At 47.7% G+C, this 23,725-nt stretch overlaps 2 protein-coding genes across 2 annotated transcripts in view; one reads left to right on the plus strand and one right to left on the minus strand.

Annotated features, from left to right (window-relative positions):
• The window catches only part of HRASLS5 (HRAS-like suppressor family, member 5), a 5,899-nt gene extending 307 nt beyond the window's left edge, over nt 1–5,592 (plus strand). Inside the window, exons 2-6 of the mRNA XM_004683372.1 lie at nt 567–678; nt 2,077–2,185; nt 3,406–3,514; nt 4,662–4,924; nt 5,500–5,592. Coding sequence (XP_004683429.1) covers nt 567–678; nt 2,077–2,185; nt 3,406–3,514; nt 4,662–4,924; nt 5,500–5,592 — 686 coding nt within the window. The remainder of the gene's footprint in view (nt 1–566; nt 679–2,076; nt 2,186–3,405; nt 3,515–4,661; nt 4,925–5,499) is intronic.
• Nucleotides 5,593–8,919: 3,327 nt separating this feature from the next.
• Nucleotides 8,920–22,081, minus strand: LOC101635153 (solute carrier family 22 member 9-like). Its single transcript, XM_012725745.1, has 10 exons — nt 21,680–22,081; nt 19,957–20,060; nt 17,746–17,900; nt 17,491–17,659; nt 15,392–15,515; nt 12,801–12,916; nt 11,658–11,872; nt 10,337–10,445; nt 9,723–9,926; nt 8,920–9,003 (listed from the first exon to the last, which is right to left on the minus strand). Exons 1-10 carry the CDS (start codon nt 22,079–22,081, stop codon nt 8,943–8,945), a joined length of 1,659 nt encoding a protein of 552 aa, XP_012581199.1. The 3' UTR covers nt 8,920–8,942.
• Nucleotides 22,082–23,725: the final 1,644 nt, after the last annotated feature.

Below are 23,725 nucleotides of genomic sequence, written 5' to 3' on the forward strand. Positions count from 1 at the left end.
GGAGCCCTCCCTTGTGACTAGTTCTCCAGGGTACCCCACCCTCCAGATCCCCCGAAAGTCGCCATAGTTGCCTTCAAGGTTCTTGGTCATAGGTGTGTGATGAGTAAGCTGTAATTGTTGGAAATAAGCACACGTTTGCGAAATGATCCTTGTCAGGAGTACAGGGTGGGGGGGGGCATGCCCCAGTGGCAATCTCCGCATCCCCCCTCCAGGGGGCTTCAGAAGGAATGGCTCAAGGCAGCCTCCCACACAGGGAGCTGAGAAGGCTTTCGCTCCAGCTCTGAGGGCAGCCAGACAGCCTCAGCCCCACAGTTTCTCTTCTCTGGGAGAGAGGCAACTCCTATCCCCTCACCACTCTGCACCCAGGAATTCCGGAGTCTCAGAGGAGCTGAGCCCTCCCCACACAGTGCCACAGCTCCTTACCCAGCATGCACTGCAGGCTTCCCAGGAGCTGGGCTGGGGCTCACCCACCTGGGTCGAGGTGCTCGCTCAGGCTTGCCCTGCATGGGGTTCAGCCTCCATGGCAGGCGACTGGGTTGCAACAACATTTCCCCTCCTTGAATTAGAAGAATCAGAATCGGAGTCCTCGCAGACGCTGGTCCAGTTCTCACCCACGCAGCCGCCGCGGCAGGGCCCGCTGCAGGGCTCCCAGGAACAGGGCAGAAGCGCCCAGCAGGGGTAAGACTCCAAATGCTGAGGTGTTGCTGTGCCAACCGGTCACCACCAACCCGTCTGCAGAAGGCAGGTGTGGGCCTGCTAGTAAGTGGTGGGGGGCGGTGTGGCTGAGGTTAGTAGCCCCAGGTCCAGAGAAGGGAGTGGCTTCAGGCCGTGCTCCATGGCCTAGGGATTGCCCTCAGGAGTAATGCGACTTCTTGCAAATTTAATATCACTTTTACTAAGAACAAGGTGTAGCCTTCTCTTTTAAAATTCTGAGGGCCTAGAAGTTCCCGGAAGAGCTATACTGAAAATGAAGATCCTGTACAGGATACTTTTGGAGAAGAGCTCAAGTGTTAGGAACACTAAAGAAAATGGCATTTTTAGGGCCTCCCTGGTGCCCCCAAAAGGTTAAAGACAGCGCTATGAAGCCATCACCAGCCACTGCAGAATCTGTTCGACCCGGGGCTAGGGGGTGACCCACATGGCACAGCAGATCTCCCGCTGCTCCCTCAGCAGTGTATTTCAGTAGATCCACCTGTTCTGTTCTCCACTCTGTCTCTGATGAATCTTTTTACTCCCCACACCTCTGCCCTACACCTCAGTTCTTGTATGCATAGATAAACAAATCTTTAAAAAACTGTCATTTTTGAGTTGGAAATGTACCAGATTGTACCTATGCTTTCTCGCTGACCCCTCTTTAGAACTGTGCTCCAGATATTATCATCTCTAGCTTACAGATCACCAAACTAAGGCTTAGACCCCTGGGAACTTACTAGCTCAAGACTGGACAGTAATCTGTTAGAGCCAGGACTCAAGCCCACATCTGTGTGGCCCTGACATATTCCTGTTGGCTCTGAACCCCAGAAACATATTTCTGTCTTGCCTGTGACACTCTGCTTCACCGGGCAGAATAGACCGTCCACTCCATCGGTTGCAGTCATGAGCAGTCTTGTCATTGTGGCTTAACACGATTTTACAGAAACATGGAGCTAATTATTGGAAGAGGCAGCTTGAGACTCCAACGGGAACAGTAGAGCTGGGGAAGGACTGGGTGGCAAGGGAAGGATAAAGGACTGATTGCATTTCATTATAAATAATTTTGTACTGTCACCATCATATAAAAATAAGCTGTGTGCAAATCTCACTTTGATACATGTAAAAAAGATTATTAACAAAACCAATAAATTGCCCGGAAAACTAGCCATTGCTATCATGAACATTTTAAACTGTTGCCCAAAAACATTCAACTGTTATTTCATATGACAGCTAATGGTGTCACAAGAAACAAGCTTGGGGGAAAGTTTTCTTAGAATCTCAGAATTGAAAGGGATCCTAGATCCCCGATCTGGAGTAATAGGATTTTCCAACAATTGTGCAAGAGTGTTAATTGTGTCCTATCTGATCACACAATTCACTTAGGGAGAAGCTAGCTGCTACCCTGGAGACCACACCCAGTGAGAAGAAGGGAGGGTGCAATTCAACACCCAAGCCTGAGGGTGCTCGCAAGTCAGTAAAGCAGGCAGCAGAGGTGGGTACCCCAGAATCCTGCTATGAGTGAGACCATCGGTATTTTTCTTTCTCTTTCCCCCAGAATCCTTAGACTGCGTATCTTTGGCCTCCCCGGGGCATCTCTACTCATGTGTTTTACTTTATGTAGACCATGTGGCAGGTTGAACTATACAAACCGATTAGATGTTGCTTATGCTTTTTTAGTGTTTAAAAGATAATTTTGGGAACCATTTATTGAGCTTGGCTGAGGTATTGCTGTGGCGATTTTTCAGAGAAATCAGGCAGCACTCAGAGATGTGGAGAGAGATTTAATGGTCACACCAGTGGGCTCAGTAGGATTAGCCCCAATAGGCTGAGTCCCAAATTACAACAGTGAAGTTTTGTACCGATTGTCTGAGGAAACGTGTCATTTGATTTATCATAGCAGAAGCATTCTTGATTGTTCAGGAAAGGGGTCAAGGTAGCGTGGCCACAGGGGTGCAGTACACCTAGCAACTCCTCCACTCCAACAAGCAGCAAAATCAAAGCAGCAGACTCCCCCAAGCAGCAGGTCTGGGAAAGCAGCAGCATCTAAGCACACTTGGGAAACTTCTTGCCTCAGTGTAACACCCCTATAATTGCCATGTGATAAACTGCACAAATTTAGAACATCTGACCTGAGACACCTTGACATAGGTGCACGCCCACAAAATCATCAGGATAATGAACAGGTCTTCATTTGCAGAACCTCCTTTGCTCTTTTTTCAATCTCTCCCTTTTGCATTCCACCCCCAGATAACCACTCATCTATTTTGTCAACACACGCTAGTTTGCAGTTTCTAGAAGTTTATATAATATGGAGTCCCATTGCATTAGCTTTTTGAGGTCCGTGTCCTTTTACCTAGTTCCATGTAGTTTTTTTGAGTTCTGCACCTGTGACATGTTAGCTACAGCCTATTCCTTTCAGCTACCGGACAGTACCCTGCTGCGTGGACCTTCCACTGTTCATCCATTCACCTGTTCATGGGCCCTGGGGTTGTTTCCAGTTGGCCATGGTGGTTGCACTAATGAGAGTGAGAGGAGAAGGAGGGTAACCTTGGTGGGCTTCTTGATCCCTGGTGTGAATGGAGCTTTCTCCAGCCTGGGTCTCTAACTGGATGAAACATGGAGGCTAAGCTGTGGTTGATCCCCAAATCTGGTGTCTGGAGTCCCTGGGATACCAGTTTCTTTAGCTTGTTGCTGTTTTTCAATCTGTTTCAGAGCAAACTGAGACCTCAACCCGGAGACCTGATTGAGATTTTTCGAATTGGCTATGAGCACTGGGCCATCTATGTGGAGGACGACTGTGTGGTTCACCTGGCTCCCCCAAGTGAGTTTGCCACTCTGGTCGCCACGGCAGTGACTGGAGTCAGCAGAGGCTAGAATGCCGCTGCCCAGCAGTGAAGGGCCCAGGCCTTTCCCGCCCCAATTCCCTGCCCCTTTCTCTTAAGTACAAATGTCGTGAGCAGAGGTCCATCTGCATTGACAACAGCTCAGTGTCCTTCCTCCTGTTTCTGAGGACGCCCAAGGGGCGTCATCTCCAGCCCCTTGTCTCACCAAAGAGAAGCTAGGGTCCCTCCTGCCCATCAGATTTTTCTCTAAAAGTGAATTCTGTTGCCTCCGTCCTGGCAGCCGAATGTCTGCCGGGTCTGTACACTCGCCAGCTATTCTTCACCCACGGAAGCTCCAGGGACAGGTCTGCTCGACAGTGTCCCAAGGGAGAGGGCTCCCACTTGCCAGCTCTGTGGTGGTGGCAGGAGCGCAGCGCTGGCCCTGGGCAGGTTCCCGACATTCCCCCACTCTTCTCCTCTACCGACTGAATGCAGCAGCTCTCAAATGTTTCTAGTTTCAAAGCAGTGAAGCTGTTTTCAAACAACCCCCACGTGTGCTTTGATGAACACCCTGGTATTTGAGCAGGGAAGGCAAGGGGCCCTGGTGGAAGCTGGTGGGAGGGAGTAGGCACCCCCTGGAGCCTAGGGGGCTTGCCTCCCCTGTGCAGGTGCCCCTGCAGCTTGTGGGGTGTGCAGTCCCTGCAGGGCCTCTCCCCCAGGAGCTGCTGCTTCCCCTAAGGGGTCAGCTTCCTGAAGGTTGCCGGTTAGGAAGGCAAGACCCGAATCCCAGGACTTGGCAGGGCCAGCAGAGTGAAGAACCAAGCCCAGCCACATCCTAAGGCATTCCTAGAGGTTGCAAGAAGTGTTATGGGGAAGGATGTCCTAAAGCAACTCTGCAGAGTCTTGTGGACCCACAGACAGGCGGCCCAGTTCACGCTGGGCTACCCTGTAACAGAAGGACCTTGCTGTGGGAAAGTTGGCCCTTTCAGTGACTCCAACATCCCATCCCCTGTCCTGCCTTTGGATGAAACCTGGACTCCAAGAGAAGCTGACCCAGTTGCCAGGCCCTCCACCCACTCTGGTGACCCCCACCTCACGCCTCCCCCTGACGCCTTCCTCTCCGCAACCCCCTTCGTCTGGCCCCAGGTGAGGAGTTCCTGGCGGGCAGCATCACGTCGGTCTTCAGCAACCGTGCCGTGGTCAAGTACAGCCGCCTGGAGGACGTCCTGCACGGCTGCTCCTGGAAGATCAACAACAAGCTGGACGGGACATACCTGCCGCTGCCAGTGGACAAGATCATCCAGCGCACGAAGAACATGGTCAACAAGATGGTGCAGTACAACCTGATAGAGGGGAACTGCGAGCACTTTGTCAACGGCCTCCGCTACGGCGTGGCCCGCAGTCAGCAGGTGAACCCTGCTCTGCCCCGCCGCTCCCCCAGCACCGGGTTCCCCTCCTCCCGCACCAGAAGAGCCGAGGCTGCAGCTTACAGCCTCACGCGGCTCCACGGCGTTTCCCTGGTAGCAAGCTGCACATGCAAGGGGGGGGTGGCGTCTTGGTAAGGGGACCACCCCGCGGGGGTATGTCCCAGGGTCTGCCTGCTAGGTATGGGTCGTTACCACCCATGGGGTCCCCACTAGTACCAAACTGCCCAAGGAGGCTTTTCTCAGGAGTCCCACTGACTCTGACACTCAGCCTTGGCTGTCCACTGGAGTGCTCGTGCGGTTCTTGGATTGCCCGGATGTGAGGTCCTTTGTCTCTGAGCCCCACGCTCGAGGCAGACCCTGGCTGAAGGGCTCTGAGAGAGGGCTCCGAAGCCTCCCGCCATTGTGGCTTCTCTGCCTTTGGAAACTGGGGTGGCACAGGCTGCTCCATCTCATGGACAGACTCGAGGCCATTTCCTGATGGGGAGTGGAGAGGGAGGGGGAGGAGTGCGGCAAGCCGAGGGTGACACCGAGCACCCTGTGACCTGTCCACCTTGCAGGTGGAGCATGCCCTGCTGGAAGGCGCGAAGGCGGCAGGCGCCGTGATTTCTGCGGTGGTGGACAGAATCCGGCCCAAAGCCCTGACTGCCTGAAGCCCCGGAAGTCCACGTTGCTGACCCCAGCAAAGAGAACTCGCCTGCCCACTCCTTGCCTTATCCTCTCAATGGCCCCATGTAAGAAAATTATGAGCTTCTGGGAGAGTCTAGAATGCATCCAATTACCCTTCTGGAAATACATCCAATATATGTGATCACAGACTTGAGGATTCTCAGGGTGGGAAGAATCTACTATCTATTGTGCATTTGTTAGGTGCTGGGTATTTCACAGGCTTGTTTGACTTTATTCTCTCTGTGGGAAGGGCCTTGCTTGTTGCACAAGCCGCCCTAGTCTCTGACACTTGAGCCACACTCCAAATGACAGCATCACTGTTCCCAGTAATGGACTTTACCCAGAAGTCCTTTTTATCCTGTCGTTCTCTTTCTCCATCCCACCCTGGTCTTTTTAGACCCACAGAGCCACTCAGGAAGGAGGCAGCGGCAGAAACCTCAACTGTTCAGGCCAGCTGTGCCTTCACCTAGGAACACCTGTCCCAAGAGATATTATTTTCTTTTTTAAATTTATGCAACAAGTTTATTTGAAAAACGGCCCCAAGTTAAAGTATAATCGGTAAGACCAGCTATTTTGCTTTTCTACTTTATAAATATCAGAAAGTTTGAATTTTCTATCTTCACCGATTTTAGGTGAATACTGAAAACAATATAACTTCGCCACTGAGGGTGAGGAAGAAGTGGCTTTTGTGTTTGAAGAATGTTGTCACGGAGGGAGGTCTGAGGTTGTGGCTGCAGATGGTTAGTGCCAGGAAGAGCAGAAGTCACCCAAGGGCTTTCATTGTTTGGAAGGTAGGAAGAGTGTGGAAACAGGCAGGATGGAACCCCCCAAGCATCTCACATAAGATCTTAGAGTCTCCAAAGAGCCTCTCTTTTATTTGGAGAAAATAGATTTGCAAATGAAACTCTTCATTTTCTTCTCCTCGTCCCTTCCTGGGTAATTCAAACTTGATTCCTCACTTGTTTTCTGGACATGGGAATTGGGAGTCTTTGACGGTTTTCCATCCGCCCTTCCTGAGGGGTCTGTCTGCTTGCGTGGGAGTTCTGGATGCTCCTCACTAGAGCAAGCCCTTACCTCCCCTTGTTTCCCCAAGTCATCTCCCATCACCCACAGTAACCAGTTGAGTCTCCCTTCGGTTTCCCTAGTCACTATATGATCTAGGTTAAGGCTTCCCTCCTAGCTTTCAACCAATGCTGTTTTGTATTAATGATCCCATTGACATGAACTCATAGGCCATGATCCTTAAAGTCAGAACAACACTGATCCCCATTACCAGCAGTGAATGGCCACTGACTCACAAAGGACTCCTGCATCTACTGCTTACCTTTGGGACAGACATTCATCTGGCCCTTTCCAGTTTGAACCCACAGGAGCAGGGACCTCTTAGGAGAACATCAAGGCTTATGTTCATTTGTTCACTTGACAAACATTTTCAATGCTAAGCCTTGGCTCCCCTCCCCTTTGCCTGAACCCACAAGCAGTGGTCGGGAATGGGAAGAGGGCAGTGAGATGCTATTACAGTGGTGTGTGGGGTGGAGGCCACCTCCTGGACAGCTGTCTCTTCCTGCTTCTAAGCTGTCCATCACATACTTCCAGACTTGCTTTATTGCATGTAGTTCCCCTGAACTTCTTCCTTTTTGCTACAAATGGCATCATTTCACCCTTCCTGATGGCTGAGTAGTATTCCACTGGGTGGCTGTGTCCCATCTGATTGATCCAGCCCCTGCCAATGGACATTTAAGGAGTTTTGATAGCCAGAACAAACTTCCCACTCTGCAGATGGCGGGGTGGGGTGGGGGAGAATTCCTTAATGTGTTACTGGAAACCTGTACACATGGGTCAGAACCACAACAAGACATCATCTCATACTATGAGAGTGGCCCAGATTAAAAGGCCCCCAACAAGTGACTTGGCGGTGGGAAGCCTACGGGGATTACAATTGAGATGAAAAAAAAATTTACAAAATTATGTAAAAATAAACTATTATATTATTAAAAAAAAAAAGACCCCCAACAACAAAGGTAGAGACAGTGCAGAAAAGACAAGGAGGGGCCCTACTGTTAGAGAGAAGGAAAATGGTACCAGCATTGTAGAAGACAGTCTGGATTTACCTTATAAATCTGAAAATGGAATCCCATGCTTGGGCATCTCTCTCAAGTAGATACCAACTCAAAGACCGACATGTGCTACAGCATTTATTGCAACACTGAGGCTATCAAAACTCCTTGGCAGGGGCTGGGTCAATCAGATGGGGCACAGCCACCCAGTGGAATACTACTCAGCCATCAGGAAGGGTGGAATGATGCCATTTGTAGCAAAAAGGAAGAAGTTCAGGGGAACTATATGCGATAAAGCAAGTCAAAATGACAGACATATATTGGAAATTTACATTGTGGATGGCTTGACAAAGTAAAATATTATTCAAATTAGTAGATCTTAATAAACAATGTGAAAATCTGAGGTCAAGAGGGGGGAGGGATGAAATTAAGGGATGATGGTGGGATAAACCTACAGAGTGGGTTAAGACATTTACAAATCAAACATCTGAAAAAATAAAACTTGAAAGAAACACAAACCTGTACAGCTCCCACTTCCTTAAAGGTTACATTTATTCCTGGATATTTTAGACTTTTCGCTGGGATCTCTAATGACATTGTTTTCATCCTTTCTCTTTCTGCTAGTTTATTGTTTGCATATCAAAAGTGGAGGTAGTTTTGACAGTGAAAAGGAAACATGGAACAATCATGCCAAGACCACAGTGTAAATGGAGGCACCAGGATATGGGTTCACCCTGGTATCTTAAGTGAAGAAATTAAGTGAAGAGTGTGTATGGAGGGGTGGGTTGTTGGGACCAGAGAAGAGATCAGTGGTTATTCTTTTGACTCTCATGGCTACAAGATAAAGTCTAGCTATGTCAGCCCACATCAGCCAGCTCTCCCCATCATGAACACCATGTTCCTCACCTGTCATTCATTTCTAGGTAAACTGTAACTATTTTTTTCTAATTCTTCCAAAATTATGTGCTTTTTCATTGTGATTGCTACACTGAATATTCTACATAACTGGGGGAAGACTGTTATTTTTAGTAATACTAGCCTTTCTATAAAATCCTGCTAGCTACCTGTCTACAATTATACTAATATTCTACATCCCTTTAATATATGATTTTCTTCCCATTTCTTATTATAATTAATCACAGGCATTTTATATTTCATGATTTAGAACAGCACTTGAAGAAAAGACTCATTTTGTCCATTATATATTCTTATTTATTTTTCTAATATCCCTAGTATCTAGGCATTATTGTGGTTTCTTTAGCAGTGTCTGGAATTCCTTAAAACTGTGTCAGTTTCATGGAGGTAACTTCCTGCTTTGTTTTTCCTGAGGCTTCACTCCTGATAAAAGCATAATGAAACCAACAAACAAATTACACACAAAAAATGGAAAGACATCAAACAAGCACATATGTCCTCTATTCTTTAGAGCCAGCTGACCTCTGGGACAGGGGCGGGCAGCTCTGGCATTTTGGACTCTCACCCTGGGTGCGGCAAGGGGTGCACAGGAGGTCTGGGAACCCTTTCCAGCTCCTCGCGATTTGAAAGCTCTTGCTCCTGTTTCCTCTTTCCTCAAAGCTTGGATCCCCGTGGAAAGGTGATGTTCTGATTCACAGACAGCGACTCCTCGTCCTGGCTGTGTGGTCCTCCCAGTGTGTGTGTGTGTGTGTTGGGGGGGGGGTGTCTGACCACTCCCTGGTCCCCCTCACTCCTCAGTGACCAGAGCAGTTGTCATTCACAGGAACTGGCTTCCTGTGCTCCCTGGGCATGGGGAACACGAGTCTGGGATTTTCCTGTGTGTGTGTGTGCGCGTGAGAGAGAGTGTATATGTGAGTGTGTGTAATATATTGGGTGTATTTGCCTGAGGAAACGGGGGTGGGGCTGAGGTGTCACTGTGGGTGAGAGGAGGTTGCCAAAACTGAGGCACTGACCCAGGGAGGCAGCTCAGGATCAGGCCTGTGGGGGACAGTGGCCTGTTCCCAAGTTCCCCTTTCCTCCCTCCAGGTCAGTGACACAGCCCCAAGGAATGCAGGCGGGGAGTGGGGAGAGGGTGTACTCACTGGTTCTCCACATCCTGGATGGAGTCAGGCAGGGGCTGGTTCTTGGTCTCAGGAAGGAGCAGGACAACGGGGACAGCGAGGAGCGGGAGGGCACCGTAGATGATCCAGGGCACGTGGGGGGAGTACACTGCCAGGATCATCACGAGGGGGGCCAGGGCCGCCCCAACACTACCCCAAATTCCCAGGATGCCTGTGGCTGTTGCCCTTGAGGAACAAATAGCAATACTAAAAACCTGGTAAAAATCCACACACGTAACTTGTGATTTTCTGTTTTGCTTCGATTGTAGGAGACACCACAGCAATGTGGAAGGTTGACAACATACTTATGCTTTTGACATTTCTCTTGTTTGGTAGCTTTTTTCTCAACTTTAAGTGCTTGAGGACACAATTTCATCACACACAAATCCCTGTTCCTCATTGCACCAGCTTTTGTACTCTTCAGAAAATTCAGGAGGTACACATCAAAGGATGAAACCCTAGACAGAAAGTCGACTTTCTATACATTTTGCCTATAAATTGTTATTTTGATGGATTACTCTGGTAACTAGCCACCCTTAGCTTTCTTCCTTTCATTCACTGGAAAAGCTCTGTCTGAGCACCTGGGAGATTTGTACCTGATTATAGTGGGGAGCAGTTCGGTGCTGTGGGTGACAATGCCGGTCATCAAGGCATAGGAAGTGCCTACTCCAAAGGCTGACAGAACCACGCGGATGGTCTGCATTTCTGGAGAGAAGATCATACAGTATCAGGAAATCTGAACTGAAGAAATCCCCCAAATTACCCTCGTGGAGATGTTTGTCAGCATAAAACACAGTGTAGAGAACTGCAGAGAGGTTGAAAACGTGCGCTGGGTAAATGCTCTCCACGCAACTTATCTACCCAGTATGAATGATCTGTTTCCTTATCAGCTATTTCTGAATATCTGAGGTTTTCTAGAAAAGGATAGCCCAGGGGGAGTCCTCTTAATGCCATACTGTGTCTCCTCTGCCTGCCACAGGGGATGAAGGACTCCATGTGGGCGGCTGCTGAGCGATGGGAGACTCACCTGTCTCCTCAAGCACGGGGTTTACCCAGGATTAATATTATGGAAGAGATTAATTAAAAGACAGGAGTCCTGTATAATGGACGAGGACAGTAGTTAGGTTTAGAATAATATTAAGGTAGCGAAATCAGGATCTTCACCATGGGGGAAAAAAAAAGTCTGACTTTGGAAACCACTGAAGGAAAGTTTCAGAGTTCCTCCTGAATTGAAAAAAGACTGGCGGGAGCCTTGCAAAGATGGAGGACCCTGTGCCAGGCAGCGGCCCTGCATCACAGCTGATCCTCACATTGAGGAGCACAGCCCCAACTGGGGGTCATGTCAGAAACACAACTTCCAGGGAGTTGGAGGCCGCACAGACACCCCTGGGGTCTCCTTTGCATTTCGTGTAATCATTTAATTTAGTAAAACTAAGTCTAAGGGAGGTTCTGAATGGCTTGGTGCCTGTTCTTACTGCATGCTTCTCTCTTCCTGACCACAAGAAATTTTTGTTTTCTTGAAGTCAAGGTAATAGTCCTAAAGCAGACTACCCATTAGGTTGACCCTAGTGCAAGCCACAGAATCAGGAGGCTGCAGTCACACAGAGCCAGGACAAGGGGAACAGTGTGGTGTCTCACGTGCCACGGGATGAGGGGGGCCTCTCCATGCTTGCTGCATTAAGTGTGGTTTGCCAAAAGTAAGTGATCAGTTGCTGTGAGGACAAATGCCCCTAGTTTCGAATTTAGTGTCTACCTCCTGTCCCGCCACCAGCCTTAACTGACCACTGGGTCTTTTCCCAACAACTTCAAGGCTAGAGGGATGGTTAGAACACAGTGTCCACTTCCTTCTTGCTTCAGATAAGTCTAGCCAGTTCACCTCATGAGGAATGAGGGGAAGATATTGTGCTCTTTCCTCACCTTGAGGCACAAAGATGATGCCCAGAATGGAGACTCCCTGCAGGAACATGAAAAGGGCCTGGCCGAGCCTACGGCCCAGGCAATTCAGTATCAAAAGTGCGATGTGATTGGCTGGGAAGGCAACTGCACCAAAGAGAAGCTGGACCAGGAAGAGGTGGCTTCCCACCTGCTGGAGGTGGAGACTCAGGCCAAGAAGAGGCAGGAAGCAAGCAAATCTATGATGAATGAAGATGAAAGACATATGTGATGGGGTTTAGATTGTGCACACTGCCCTGCAGCCAGGGTGGGGATGAAGTAGAAAGGCATGGTCTGTTTGGCGGAATATTTTTTTTTTGCAATGTTATAATTTAAAAATTACCATAGAATAGGGCCTCCCTGGTGGCACAGGGTTTAAACCTCAGCAATATGAACCTATCAGCAGCCACTGCAACCTAAGATTGATGCCTGGCCAGGGAGCTGACCCACATTGGGCAGCAGACCTCTCCTGTCTCGCCCACTGCTCCCCTCAGCATTGCATCTCAGTAGATCCACCTATTCTGCCCCCTACTCTGTCTCTGGTGAATCCTCTCCCCCCGCCCCCCCGCACCATTGATCTGTACCCTAGTTCTTGTAGGCCTAGCTAAATAAAATAAATCTTAAAAAAATTACCATAAAATAATTGCATGATGACAGGGTCATCATTATAATGTTTTTTTTGTTTTTTTTTTTTTGGTGGCGGGTGGTCTGTTGCTTTAAATATAACACAGGGCCCTGTAAGGTTTTCACTTTTTTTTCTGTAACTTAATTGGGTTATATGCTTACATACGAAAATACTCACTGAGTTGTATGCATTTGAGCACTTTGATTGTTTGTAACTTGTCCTCCATTAAGATGGAAACAAACAAATGAAGAAACTAAAAGCCTGAGTCTATACCTCCTGGCAGGTCCACATCCCCTCCAGGGATGAGCCTTGGGATGTTGTGACAGCAAACTCCCAGAGGATGTTAGAGCCATGTCAGTCTTTTCAGCTCCACTATGGCAATATCTTCCCGAGTTTGCCTGTTCCATCTCAGACCTGTCCCCACAGCATGCTGCACCTCCAGGGAAGGACGAGACCCACATCTTCATTGTTTTGACCCTCCCCACACCTGCTGCAACACCTACCTTGCAAAAGACAGGAAACAGATCCTTTTCCGCATGTTGGGTGTTCGGAACAGGTCAAGCACAGAAAACTGTTTCTGCATCACCTCCAGCTCCTCCTGCATGGCGGATCTCAAGACCTTCAACAGCAACAAGAAAGGTCAGCTGCCACGAAATGGCAGGGACGGGAGGGGAGGAGGGACAGCTTCCCTTTGGCTACTAGAAAACACAGACAAGGGGGCACTGACGGGTATACAATACTGGTTGACAAAGAATTCTGACGTGAGGCTCAGCTTCTGGCAGGACACCAGAGGCACGCATCAGTTGGAGAGTTACATGAGGAAAGCTATGGAGAGTTTCTTGGATGATGGTCCAGATCTTCGCTTCTATCCTGGGGTGGGCAAAGGGCAGACGACAGAGATTGGCTGGCAACTAGAAGTTCTTGGTAGAGAAAATAAGAAGAGTAACAGGGAAATGCTCTGAGTGCTAATTTCTTATTATTTTCAGTTCTTGATTCAGCCTCTTTCAGAGAAATCCTGGCAGGTTGTGCCTCATAAACGAGATGCCCAGAATCACCTCTGAAGACAAAATCAGAGGATCTGTTGGCATTGAATACTTGTACCTAGTGCCACAGCCAGGTATATGCCCTGAGGGATGGAACAGGGTGTCTCCAGGACGCCATTCTCTTGTCATTCAAAGGAAGAATGAGGCCCTCCCTGGTGACACCATGGTTTAAAGCACAGCACTGTGAAGCTATCCGCAGCCATTGCAGCACAAGTTTTGTCCCTGGCCAGGGAGCTGACTCACATGGCCCAGCAGCCTCTCCTGACCTGCCCACTCATGGCTCCCTTCAGCAGTATATTTCAGTACATCTGCTTGTTCTGCTCCCCAATCTGTCTCTGATGAATCCTCTTACTCCCCACACTTCTGGCCTGTACCCCAGTTCTTATGTGCATAAATAAATAAAATCTTTAAAACAACAAAAGGATGCCAGAGACCTACAGCACTCAAGGGACTTCTCTCCCCTGCTGGGGTCCCCCTTAGTTGGGAAAGGGGAGACCCATGTTCAAAGGGGAACTTGCTGGATTTTTATATTTTGAATGCATCTTCTCTAGAAATTTCCCATCTTGCCCCACTAAAAAAACATTTGTGCCAAACACATCACTCTGCCCACTGCAGTTTCTCATGCTGGTGGTGGCCTTTGTCATGGCATCTTCCAGGAGCCCTTTATTAAGCCTTTAGAAAATTTGAACACCTGTTGACATCATGATGGTACCTCGAAAATTGGCAATGGTCACAATTTTGGGCTCTAAGTTTTTCCCCCTTGGGTAGTTGTGTGTTCAACATTTACCAAAACCACTGGCTTGCCCCCTCGGAGGTCCTTGCAGAATCTGTACAAAGCTAGTCATGCCCTGGCCCGTTTAAGCCTGGCCAGGTTGGCTGCTCCAACACCCACTCCAGACAGAACCACAGCTGAGGGCTGGTCAGCACCGGTGTCCCTCAGTGTGGGCTGCTGACCTTTCTCTTGCTGCTGGGCACATTCCACTCTTTGCTTTTCCTCACACAAGCCCCCTGACATGAGTGTTGCCTTCCTGAAGAGAAATGGTGGACTTTGGCCCCTGTCCTGTCACCAAGTAGTCATGAAGTGATTTGGAAGGGAAGGGGAAGAGGAAGAGCAGCGTCTAGGGGAGAGGGTGGGGAACCAGATATGGGGGGGGAAGTGGGGTGGGAGGGGAGTGATGGTGAACTATTAGCAAGAGCAAGAAAATGAACAGAGCCTTCTGTGGCAAGCTCTGTGTGACTGCCACACTTCAGGGCAGACACCTGGGGTGCCTGCTAAGCATGCTCAAGGTGTGCTCTCAGTGATATACCCCCGTTACAGTGAGTTTCACCACACCCCTAGGAGTTAGCCTTCCTGTGAATGAGCGTTTGCATTTTGGGACCTATATCTCCCATTTTCCCTCCCCCCTCCCCCCTGGTAACCATCATACTATTCTTTTTCTGTGACATCAACTTTTATCTTTTTAAAGATTCTACATATGAAAATAGTGTGCAGTATTTGCATTTCTGGACTTATTTCTGTTAGCACATGCCCTCCAGGTGAGCCCTGCTATTGCAAATGGCAGGACTTAGTTTTGTCAAGTTGGAATAATATGCCAATATAACATTAATGTAAGTATTTTATTTATCTGTTCATCCATTGAAGGACATTGACTCCCACATTTCAGCTATTGTGGCGGGTGGGTCCGTTAAGGTGGGTGTGCAGGTGTCTCTTGGAGATACTGGCTTCCTTTCCTTTGGTGGTGTAGCCAGCCACGGGAGGGCTAGAATGGCAACTCTATTTCAGGCGCAATCACACTGCTTTCCATAGTGTCTGGGCTCATCTCCACCAGCAGCTCTAAGTGTCCCCTTGCAAACATTTGTTGCTCCTTGTGAGTGACCACAGCCCCCCTAGCCTGTGTGTGGGGATATCTCACTGTGGTTTTGACTTGATTTCCCTGATGATGCATGACCCTGAGTGCCATTTCATACGCCTATTGGCTATTTGTGTGTTTTCTCTGGAGAAATGTCCTTTCAGGTCCTCACACCATGTGACCGGGCCCCATGCTCCTCACCTCCATGGTTAGTATATCATCCGCATTCTTTACTCCATTCATTCGTGCAACTTTCCTAAGCTCCTTTAAGCTGCTGTCAGGTTTGTTGGTGATAATCAGCCACCTCGCAGACTCCATCAGCCATCTGCTCCAGGGTGGAGACGCAGTTAAAACTATTTACTTATTTTTTATATAACCTTTTCCCAGTGAGGCCTTCCCCCAGCCCAATACCTGCCACTGTTTTTGACTATACCAAGACATGGGACCTTATGTCCTCTTGGATCACAACTGGAAAATCTCTCCCTGCAAGGCACCCTCCCTGCTGGGAGCACAAACCCAGTTATGTGGCTTCCGCTCCTGTTCAGATGCAGGTTCACCATGAAGGTGGAGCATGAGGGGCTCTCACTTTTACAGGCCTGTGCCAAGGCCCTTGGAGGGACAAGACTAGTGTAATAAACCCCCTCACATGATTATGAACAGGGAAGCCTTGTACAGACCGGATTTGCTCCTGCTTTTTGCATCTGGGATGGAATCTGCCTACCAAGCTGGTTGTTCTCTACATCCACTTCATCTCTCTATGTGATGAAGAAGTTGTGCTACAGAGGGTTGTTATAAAGATACAGTGACACAGCATATGGCCTGACAGAGAACACCCTCCCCTAGAGGCAGGTGCCACTGCTTTGTATCTGTGCTCATCTCTCTGAAGCACACTCAAAGCAGCCTTCTCCCACCAAATATTCTTGGGGGAGGGGTGTAATAGGCACTCTTGAGACTTTTATACATAGGCAGAAGAGTGAGCATAGAATCAATGATATAAATCATTTGATTTGGTAGAGATTGGAGAAGTCATACTGTGCTTCCTCACTGTCTCTTTAAAACCACCTATAAAGGGTCCTCCCTGTTGGCTCAATGGGTTAGGACGCAGCATTGCAAGCTGGCCACAGCCTCTGCAGTGTGAGTTCAATCCCCGGCCTTGGAGGTGACCCTCATGGCACGGCAGACCTCTCCTGGCCCTCCTGTGCTCCCTTCATCCATCTGTCTGTTCTGCTCCCCACTCTGTCTCTGGTGAAGTCTCTCACTGCCCCTGCACTTCTGGCCTGTGCTCCAGTTCTGTATGCATAAATAAATAAATCTTTAAAAAAAACCCACCTATAAAAATGGAAATTACCCATGTTGTCATCATATAACTATTTGCAAAGCCATATACATACACAGATTGTAATGCATCTCATCTTCAAATGCTTTTTGCTACAAGGAAATGATTTTTGTAGCAGTTCTCTTTCTACAGCACTGGTTAAGCCTTAATAGCAGGGAGGGAAAGACCCAGAAAATTCAGAGCGTAAGCTTTGTTGTTATTCCTGTCTTTTAGGTGCTGATCTTTAACTAGTGTGTTCCATTAAATTTGAATTTCATACATAGTATATAATGTTTATTATAACTATGCCCAAGCAATATTCTAGACCTATTTATACTAAACAATTATTTGCTCTTTACCTGAAATTCTGACAATGGAGCACCTTTTATTTTTTTTTAAATCTAGTTATCAAATATAAATACAAACTCCAAGCATTCAGTAGAAATCATAGGTCAACCATGACTACTTACCAATATAATTCTCTATCTTGAAATATTTGGAATATAATTTTTTTAAAAGATTTATTTATTTATTCATACAGAACTGGGATACAGGCCAGAGATGTGGAGGGTGAGAGGATTCACCAGAGACAGAGTGGGGAGCAGAACAGGCAGATTGACGAAGTACACTGCTGAGGGGAGCAGCGGGAAGGCCAGGAGAGGTCTGCTGCACCATGTGGATCACCTCCTGGGCAGGCGGGGATCGAACTCATGTGGAAGGGGCTTAAGCTTCTTAGTACAGTGCTTTAACCCGCTGCACCACCAGGGAGGACCCTTGGAATATAATTTTACAAAGAAGTTAAATTCAAATTTAATTGAGTGCCCTCAATTTATCTGGAAATTCAACCAATTCTGCTTCCTAAATTGCAGAGGGGACATACCTGGAAAGCACACGCTCAGGAATAGATCAAGAGCAGGCAGAGTTCCAGGTACCTTCTCATCCCAGCATGGACGCCATAAAACTATGGCAGAAAAAAGATGCATACCTTGTCGACAGAAGTAAGACAAAGAATGGCATAGACATCACTAGCTGGAGGGTGAGCCAGTCTCGAAATGCAAACGCCACGCCTCCCAGGGTCATCTGCCCCAGGCTAGCAGCAGATACTGAGAGCATCATACTCATGGCTTGGTATTTGGGTACCACCCATTCTACCACTGAAAGAGAACACAGACAGGCTTTCGGATTTCTAATTCAAAGTCAAGGCTTGAAAGTTGTGGAAGATACTAAAGTGCGGACTTACTGAGTGTAGCACAATTTGTCAGGATACTTGTGGTAGAAAACCCAGCCAAGAAGCGCAGGGAGCAGTAGATGAAGAAGTTGGGTGCAAAGGCTGCACAGGTGCCGGAGACAGCGAGCTGGAAGAAGCACCATTTGATCACCAACCTCCGGCCGAGCCTGAGAAAGGGTCGAAGGAATGAACCATCACAGTTGTTGTGGAAATTAGCAAAAGTGAACATATTTTGAACTCATAAAGAATTAATGGATTGGCCCTCCCTGGTGGCCCAGTGGATTAGGATGCAGCACTGCAAGCTGATCCCTGCCCCAGAGGTGACCACATGGCGTGGCAGACCTCTCCTGACCCGCCCCTGTTTCCCTCAGCAGTGTACTTTGTCCTTCTGCCCATTCTGCTCCCTGCTCTGTCTCTGGTGAATCCTCTCACCGCCCTGAACCTCTGGCTTGTACCCCAGTTCTGTATGAATAAATAAATAAAATCTTTGAAAAAAAAAAGAATAAATGGATCATGGCAGCAGATGTCTGAGGCAACCTTGCCTGAGTGCAGATCGATGGAGTATATAAAGCTTCTTCTTTAATCTGTCATTAGCAGGTCGATTAGCAGTTCAGACCACAAATAGCTCGAAATAATGGCAACTCTAAAATGCCGTCAATCTCGGTTGTACTAATGCATGCGTTTAGCACAGTGGAGCATTGGTGTAACATCTGGAGCACAAGGACTGTCAATTGTGTTTGGGACTCCAGGACCGCAGAGCTTGACAGGCTGATGGGACAGAAACATTGGAAAAAATCCATCTCATGGGTTGCATGAGACCCTTTCTGCAAACTTTGTCAATCTCAAGCAACGTGATTCCATCTAGAACAATATACGAGACAGTCATGACACCGGCAGAGGGAACATTCTGAGAGGAAACTTGGGTGGGATGGAGCATAAAGACATGTAAGAAGGGAAATCTTTAGTAAAAAGGGATTTTCATGATTCTGGGAATGGTGACCTTCCTGTAGACAACTGAGACGAAAGTGCTGACTTCCTATGACCAGTAACATCAAATTGATATAAATTGGATCTGGGCAACTGCCCTGTAATCTTCACTTCTCTTACAGCCTATTTATAGTACAACTATTAAGTCTTTTATATTTGCATACTAATAACAACACATACTTTATTCTTGAATTTGTGTTTCAATTCTGCACACAAGAGAACCTGTAGAAAGAGCTTCAATGGTGAAAAATGACAGGCTGGTAATGACTGGAATGATTGATCAGTCAAAATTAAAACAGTTATAGGTAAGATGATACCTCATGTATATTCTCTCACATATACTTATTTAATGTAATGATATTTGGGGGGTCAGGTCTCTGGACATAATCTGGTTGTCCATTCCCAATCGGAGGACTAGGCAACAACTAGGAAAATAAACCAGAGTACACTGGCATGTATATCAAAAACACAGTGATGGGTGGGTAAAAGGAGAAACCTGAGATAACATCAGTGATGGCAGTGCCAGTTTCCTGCCTGGGATCTGTCAGTCACCCAGAGATGCTGCCCTTGGTCACTTCTTCCTCCCACGCAGGCTAGAATGTCTGTGTACAGCATTTTCAAATAAGATCTTTCTGGCCCTTTGGTTTGAGAAAGGCCAATAAAAACCAGGTTGTCACTTCAAGACCAAATTTGTTGTGGAGTGTGAAGGGGGTGGGGCAAGATTTAGTAAAAATCTATTTTTAGGATGATTTTCAATTGGCAATTGCTTGGTTCTTGTAAATCCTTGACTATTTTTCAGAACTCTGCCAAAGGTAAGTTAGACTATAATTTTTTTTTTCAATGTTTCTGTGGAGGCAATCAGAGCGTGAATGAGATTCTCAGCCAAGCCCCACACAGGTGTGAATACCGTCGCAGTGAGAGAGGTGGGCCCCCACATTACGAAACATCTCTCTAGGCCTATAGTAACTGTCCTGTATCTAACTCACATGTTATGGAGCCTCCTCTGGAGATCCTGTCTGGAGCACCTCCAGATCTGATGGAGACTTATTTCTATGTCATGTACATTGTCCATGTTAACAAAATGTCACTCACCACACCAATTAATTCTCAGCTTTTATTTTGTCTCTGGGACCAAGCCAACTCCAGGAAAGTTTAACTTGCAAGGAATAGTTCTTGGTGAATAAATGACTTATCAATTGACAAGACTTCTTCAAGGGCCATGACAGGGACACTTACCTGTCTGAAAAGTGCCCACAGATGAGGCTTCCCACCACCATGCCAGCCATGAACAGGAACTTAGCCACTGAGTTCAGTGACTCAGAGTCACATACCAGGTCCCACTGGAAGAGAAGGAAACCAGCACAGGAAGCTCTGTGGCAGCTTGTCACTCCTCAGTGAAAATATCATCTAACCCCTCTTGCAAAAATTCAGCATTCCAGTCTCTTTTCACTCTTTTTACCTTTCTTTTCCTACATCAGTTGACCCTTAATCACTCAAGCTTCAGCTAAAACATAACTTCCTCGAGGAAGTCTTCCCTAGACCAAAGGCCCACTTTCACTGTGCACTGGGTGGCTGTCGACCCTGACCACACATTGTAGCTGTTTAAAGCATGTGAGAACTGCAATGATGAGGGGCCTCCCTGGTGCCACAATGGGTTAAAGCGCAGCACTATGAAGTTCTCTGCAACCACTGCAGCAAGAGTTTGTTCCCTGGCCAGAGAGCTGACCCTCAGGGCACAGCAGACCTCTCCTGTCTCCGCACTGCTCCCCTCAGCAGTGTGTCTCAGCAGATCCACCTGTTCTGCTCCCCACTCTGTCTCTGGTGAATTCTCTCATCCTCCCCACCCCCCCACAGACCTCTGGCCTCTTATATGCATAAATAAACCCTCTGGTGGTGCAGAGGGATCAAGCACAGCACTGAGAAGCTAAAGCCACTTTAGCATGAGTTTGCTCCCTGCCTGCCCCTGAGGTGACCACATGGCGCGGCAGAACTCTCCTGGCCTGCCTGCTGCTCCCCTCAGCATTGTACTTTGACAGTCGGCCTATTCTGCTCCCCGCTCTGTCTCCTGTGAATCCTCTCACTGCCCCTGCACCTCTGGCCTGTACCCCAGTTCTGTGTGCATAAATAAATAAATATATTTTTTAAAGATTTATTTATTTATTCGTACAGAACTGGGGTACAGGCCAGAGATGCGGAGGGTGAGAGGATTCACCAGAGACAGAGTGGGGTACAGAACAGGCAGATCGATGAAGTACACTGCTGAGGGGAGCAGCGGGCGGGTCAGGAGAGGTCTGCCGCGCCATGTGGTCTCCTCCGGTGCAGGCCGGGATCGAACTCATGGGGAAATGGCTTAAGCTTCTTTGAGCCACCAGAGAGGGCCTCTTTTTTTTTTTTTAAAGAAAGAAATACACTGATGAGGCTTCTCAATGACAGCTCTGCGTTAATGCCTAAGCTAGAGTTTTTAAAATTTTATTTTATCAGACCCCCAGAAGTTTTAAATTTCAACCAAAGGCTGAATACACTTAACCTAGCACAAGAATTTTGAGATTTTATTCACATCTTCCTTTCTTTAACTTGGGGTTACATCCTCATGAATCCATAAAACATTAAACACATCCGTAAATTGAAAATGCTGACCAGGAGCCACCCAGCATCCCAAGAGAATGTACCAGGGTTTCTACCCAACGCTCACCATGTTTAATCAAACTATCTAAAAATCAATGTCCATCTGTATAGTACTTGCTTAACTGGCTCCTCGTAAGAATAAATGATGGAGGGGTTCATGCTTATTTCCTGATTCTTTAGTCTTGTTATCTAAGCATTATCTATAGAAGCAATTCCTATTCGCTGATAGGAGCAAGGAGTATAGGGACTGCTGGCCGGAAGCCCGCTCACCCCCACGTCGTCTCTAAATCCGCACCCTGACCGCTGTGCACAGGAGGTCAGCGGGGCCGCTCACCTCGGTCACGATGGTGGACGGGAAGGCGCTGCGGTCGTACACCCAGCCGTCCAGGCACGGCTCTGTGGCCGCCGCGCCACCGTCGGGGAAGGTCCAATTCAGCTGCAGCAGCTGCCACTGTGGGTGGACAAAGCGGCGGCACTTGTCGGGCCTCAGGCTGGAGTCCAGGGGGATGGAGACCCTGAGGAGGGCGTCCTGGCTGAGGGTCCCGGTGCCATTGGAGGACGCGGTGTCGTTGTCCAGGAGCGGGACCCAGCAGCGGTGGGCGGGGACGGCGGCGGTGAAATTTTCCAGGAGAATGTGGGGGTACGCTAGGAAGTTGGAGAAACAAAGGAGAACCATCTGAAGGATCTGGAATCTGCCCAGGCCTCCAGTTTTATCCAGGAGGCTATGAAAGGCCATCAGGGCTGCAGGGGGATCCTTAAAGGGAGGCAAAGGAATTATATCTAAGAATTTCAACGGCTCTCCCTCACCTCAGCTGTGCGTCGGGAGGAGGTGTGTGGTTATTGTCTCCAAAGTCACAGAGAAATATTTCGCTGAGGTAGTTCTAAGTTGACTAAAAGCTATTAAAAGTGTACTTTGTGATGTCTTGGACTCAGCACTGTCCAGCGAGTGCTGGACTTCGACCCACGCTTCTCTGTGATTAAACAACTAAAGGAACATGGTTTGTTCTCAAAAGCGAGATTTTCGAGAAGGAAATTGAAGTGTTTCATGATTTTTTTGTGTGGGAAGACTGAAAGTAAATGTTTCATTTGATGCTGAAATTTGATTGAAAGAGTCAGTGAAAGCAGCCCTGAGTTGAATTCAAATGACCTAGTGAGGTTCCAGGTGGTCCAGTGGGGCTTCTTCCTGCAGGTGAGTTCAGACCAGGGACTCGGTTTGCAAGTAAGTTACTGGAGAGTGTCAGGACTCTGGCAGGGGCAAATGCACACCGAGGCTTATTTTTACTCTCTTATTGATCCAGTCAGACAATGTTTGTGAGATCTTTCATGTTCTCACTCCAGCAATATGGAAAGGTCTTTCTGGCTCTCATAGTCTAACCAGTAAAGGAGAGGCCTATGAATAATCATATTTTGATGTTATAAACACACCTATTTTTATATATGTATTGATATTAAAATATATAAATATGTATATTTATATACAGGGCAAATACAGAATTTGTTATGGAGGAAATGTTGCCTTGAATAGCACTAAATCTTTGATTAAATTTTATGTTTTTTTTGAAAAAAATGCGCATACCATTAAAAGGCCCCTTTGAGGGCCTCTCCATGGCCCAGCAGGTTACAGCACAGCACTAAGAAGCTAAGGCCACTTCAGCATGAGTTCAATCCTTGCCCGGGAGGTGACCACATGGCGAGGCAGACCTCTCTTGACCCGCCCTTTGTTCCCCTCAGCAGTGTACTTGGTCATTCACCTGTTCTGCTCCCCACTCTGTCTATGGTGAAGCCTCTCACTGCCCCTGCACCTCTGGCCTGTACCCCAGCTCTGTATGCATAAATAAATAAATCTTAAAAAAAAACTACCCCTTTGAAATGCACCCCTCTAGAGATAAAGGAAGTGCATTCAGAGTTCTTTTTTTTAAAGATGTATTTATTTGTGCATACAGAACTGGGGTATTGGTCAGAGATGCATGGGCGGTGAGAAGATTCACCAGGGACAGAGTGGGGAGCAGAACAGGCCAACCGATGAAGTACACTGCTGAGGGGAGCAGCGGGCGGGTCAGGAGAGGTCTGCCGCACCATGTGGTCACCTCCAGGGCAGGCGGGGATCGAACTCATGCGGAAGTGGCTTTAGCTTCTTAGTGCTGTGCTGTAACCTGCTGTGCCACCAGGGAGGGCCTTATTCAGAGTTCTTAAGAGAAACAGCCAATGGGATGCATCTGTGTATCTGTTGCTGAGTCCCTCCAGTAAGTTTTTAAATTCAGTTTTTCTATTCTTCAGTCCCCAAATTTCTATTTTTTCATAGTATCTATTTCTTGATATTGTTTTGCTGATTTTTATTTTAGTTATCTATCTGTGTTTTCTTTAAATTCAATGAGCATCT

This window comes from Condylura cristata, unplaced genomic scaffold, assembly GCF_000260355.1.
Source record: "Condylura cristata isolate star-nosed mole 26May11 unplaced genomic scaffold, ConCri1.0 scaffold00015, whole genome shotgun sequence".
Lineage (NCBI taxonomy): Eukaryota > Metazoa > Chordata > Mammalia > Eulipotyphla > Talpidae > Condylura > Condylura cristata.

Coding starts and splice junctions, on each gene's coding strand:
- LOC101635153 (XM_012725745.1), bottom strand. CDS start 22,081: ATGGCCTTTCATAGCCTCCTGGATAAAACTGGAGGCCTGGGCAGATTC. Junction 15,516..17,490: donor GTCTTACTTCTGTCGACAAG/GTATGCATCTTT, acceptor ACCCTGGAGCAG/ATGGCTGATGGAGTCTGCGA. Junction 9,927..10,336: donor CTGCTCCCCACTATAATCAG/GTACAAATCTCC, acceptor TTGTTCCTCAAG/GGCAACAGCCACAGGCATCC.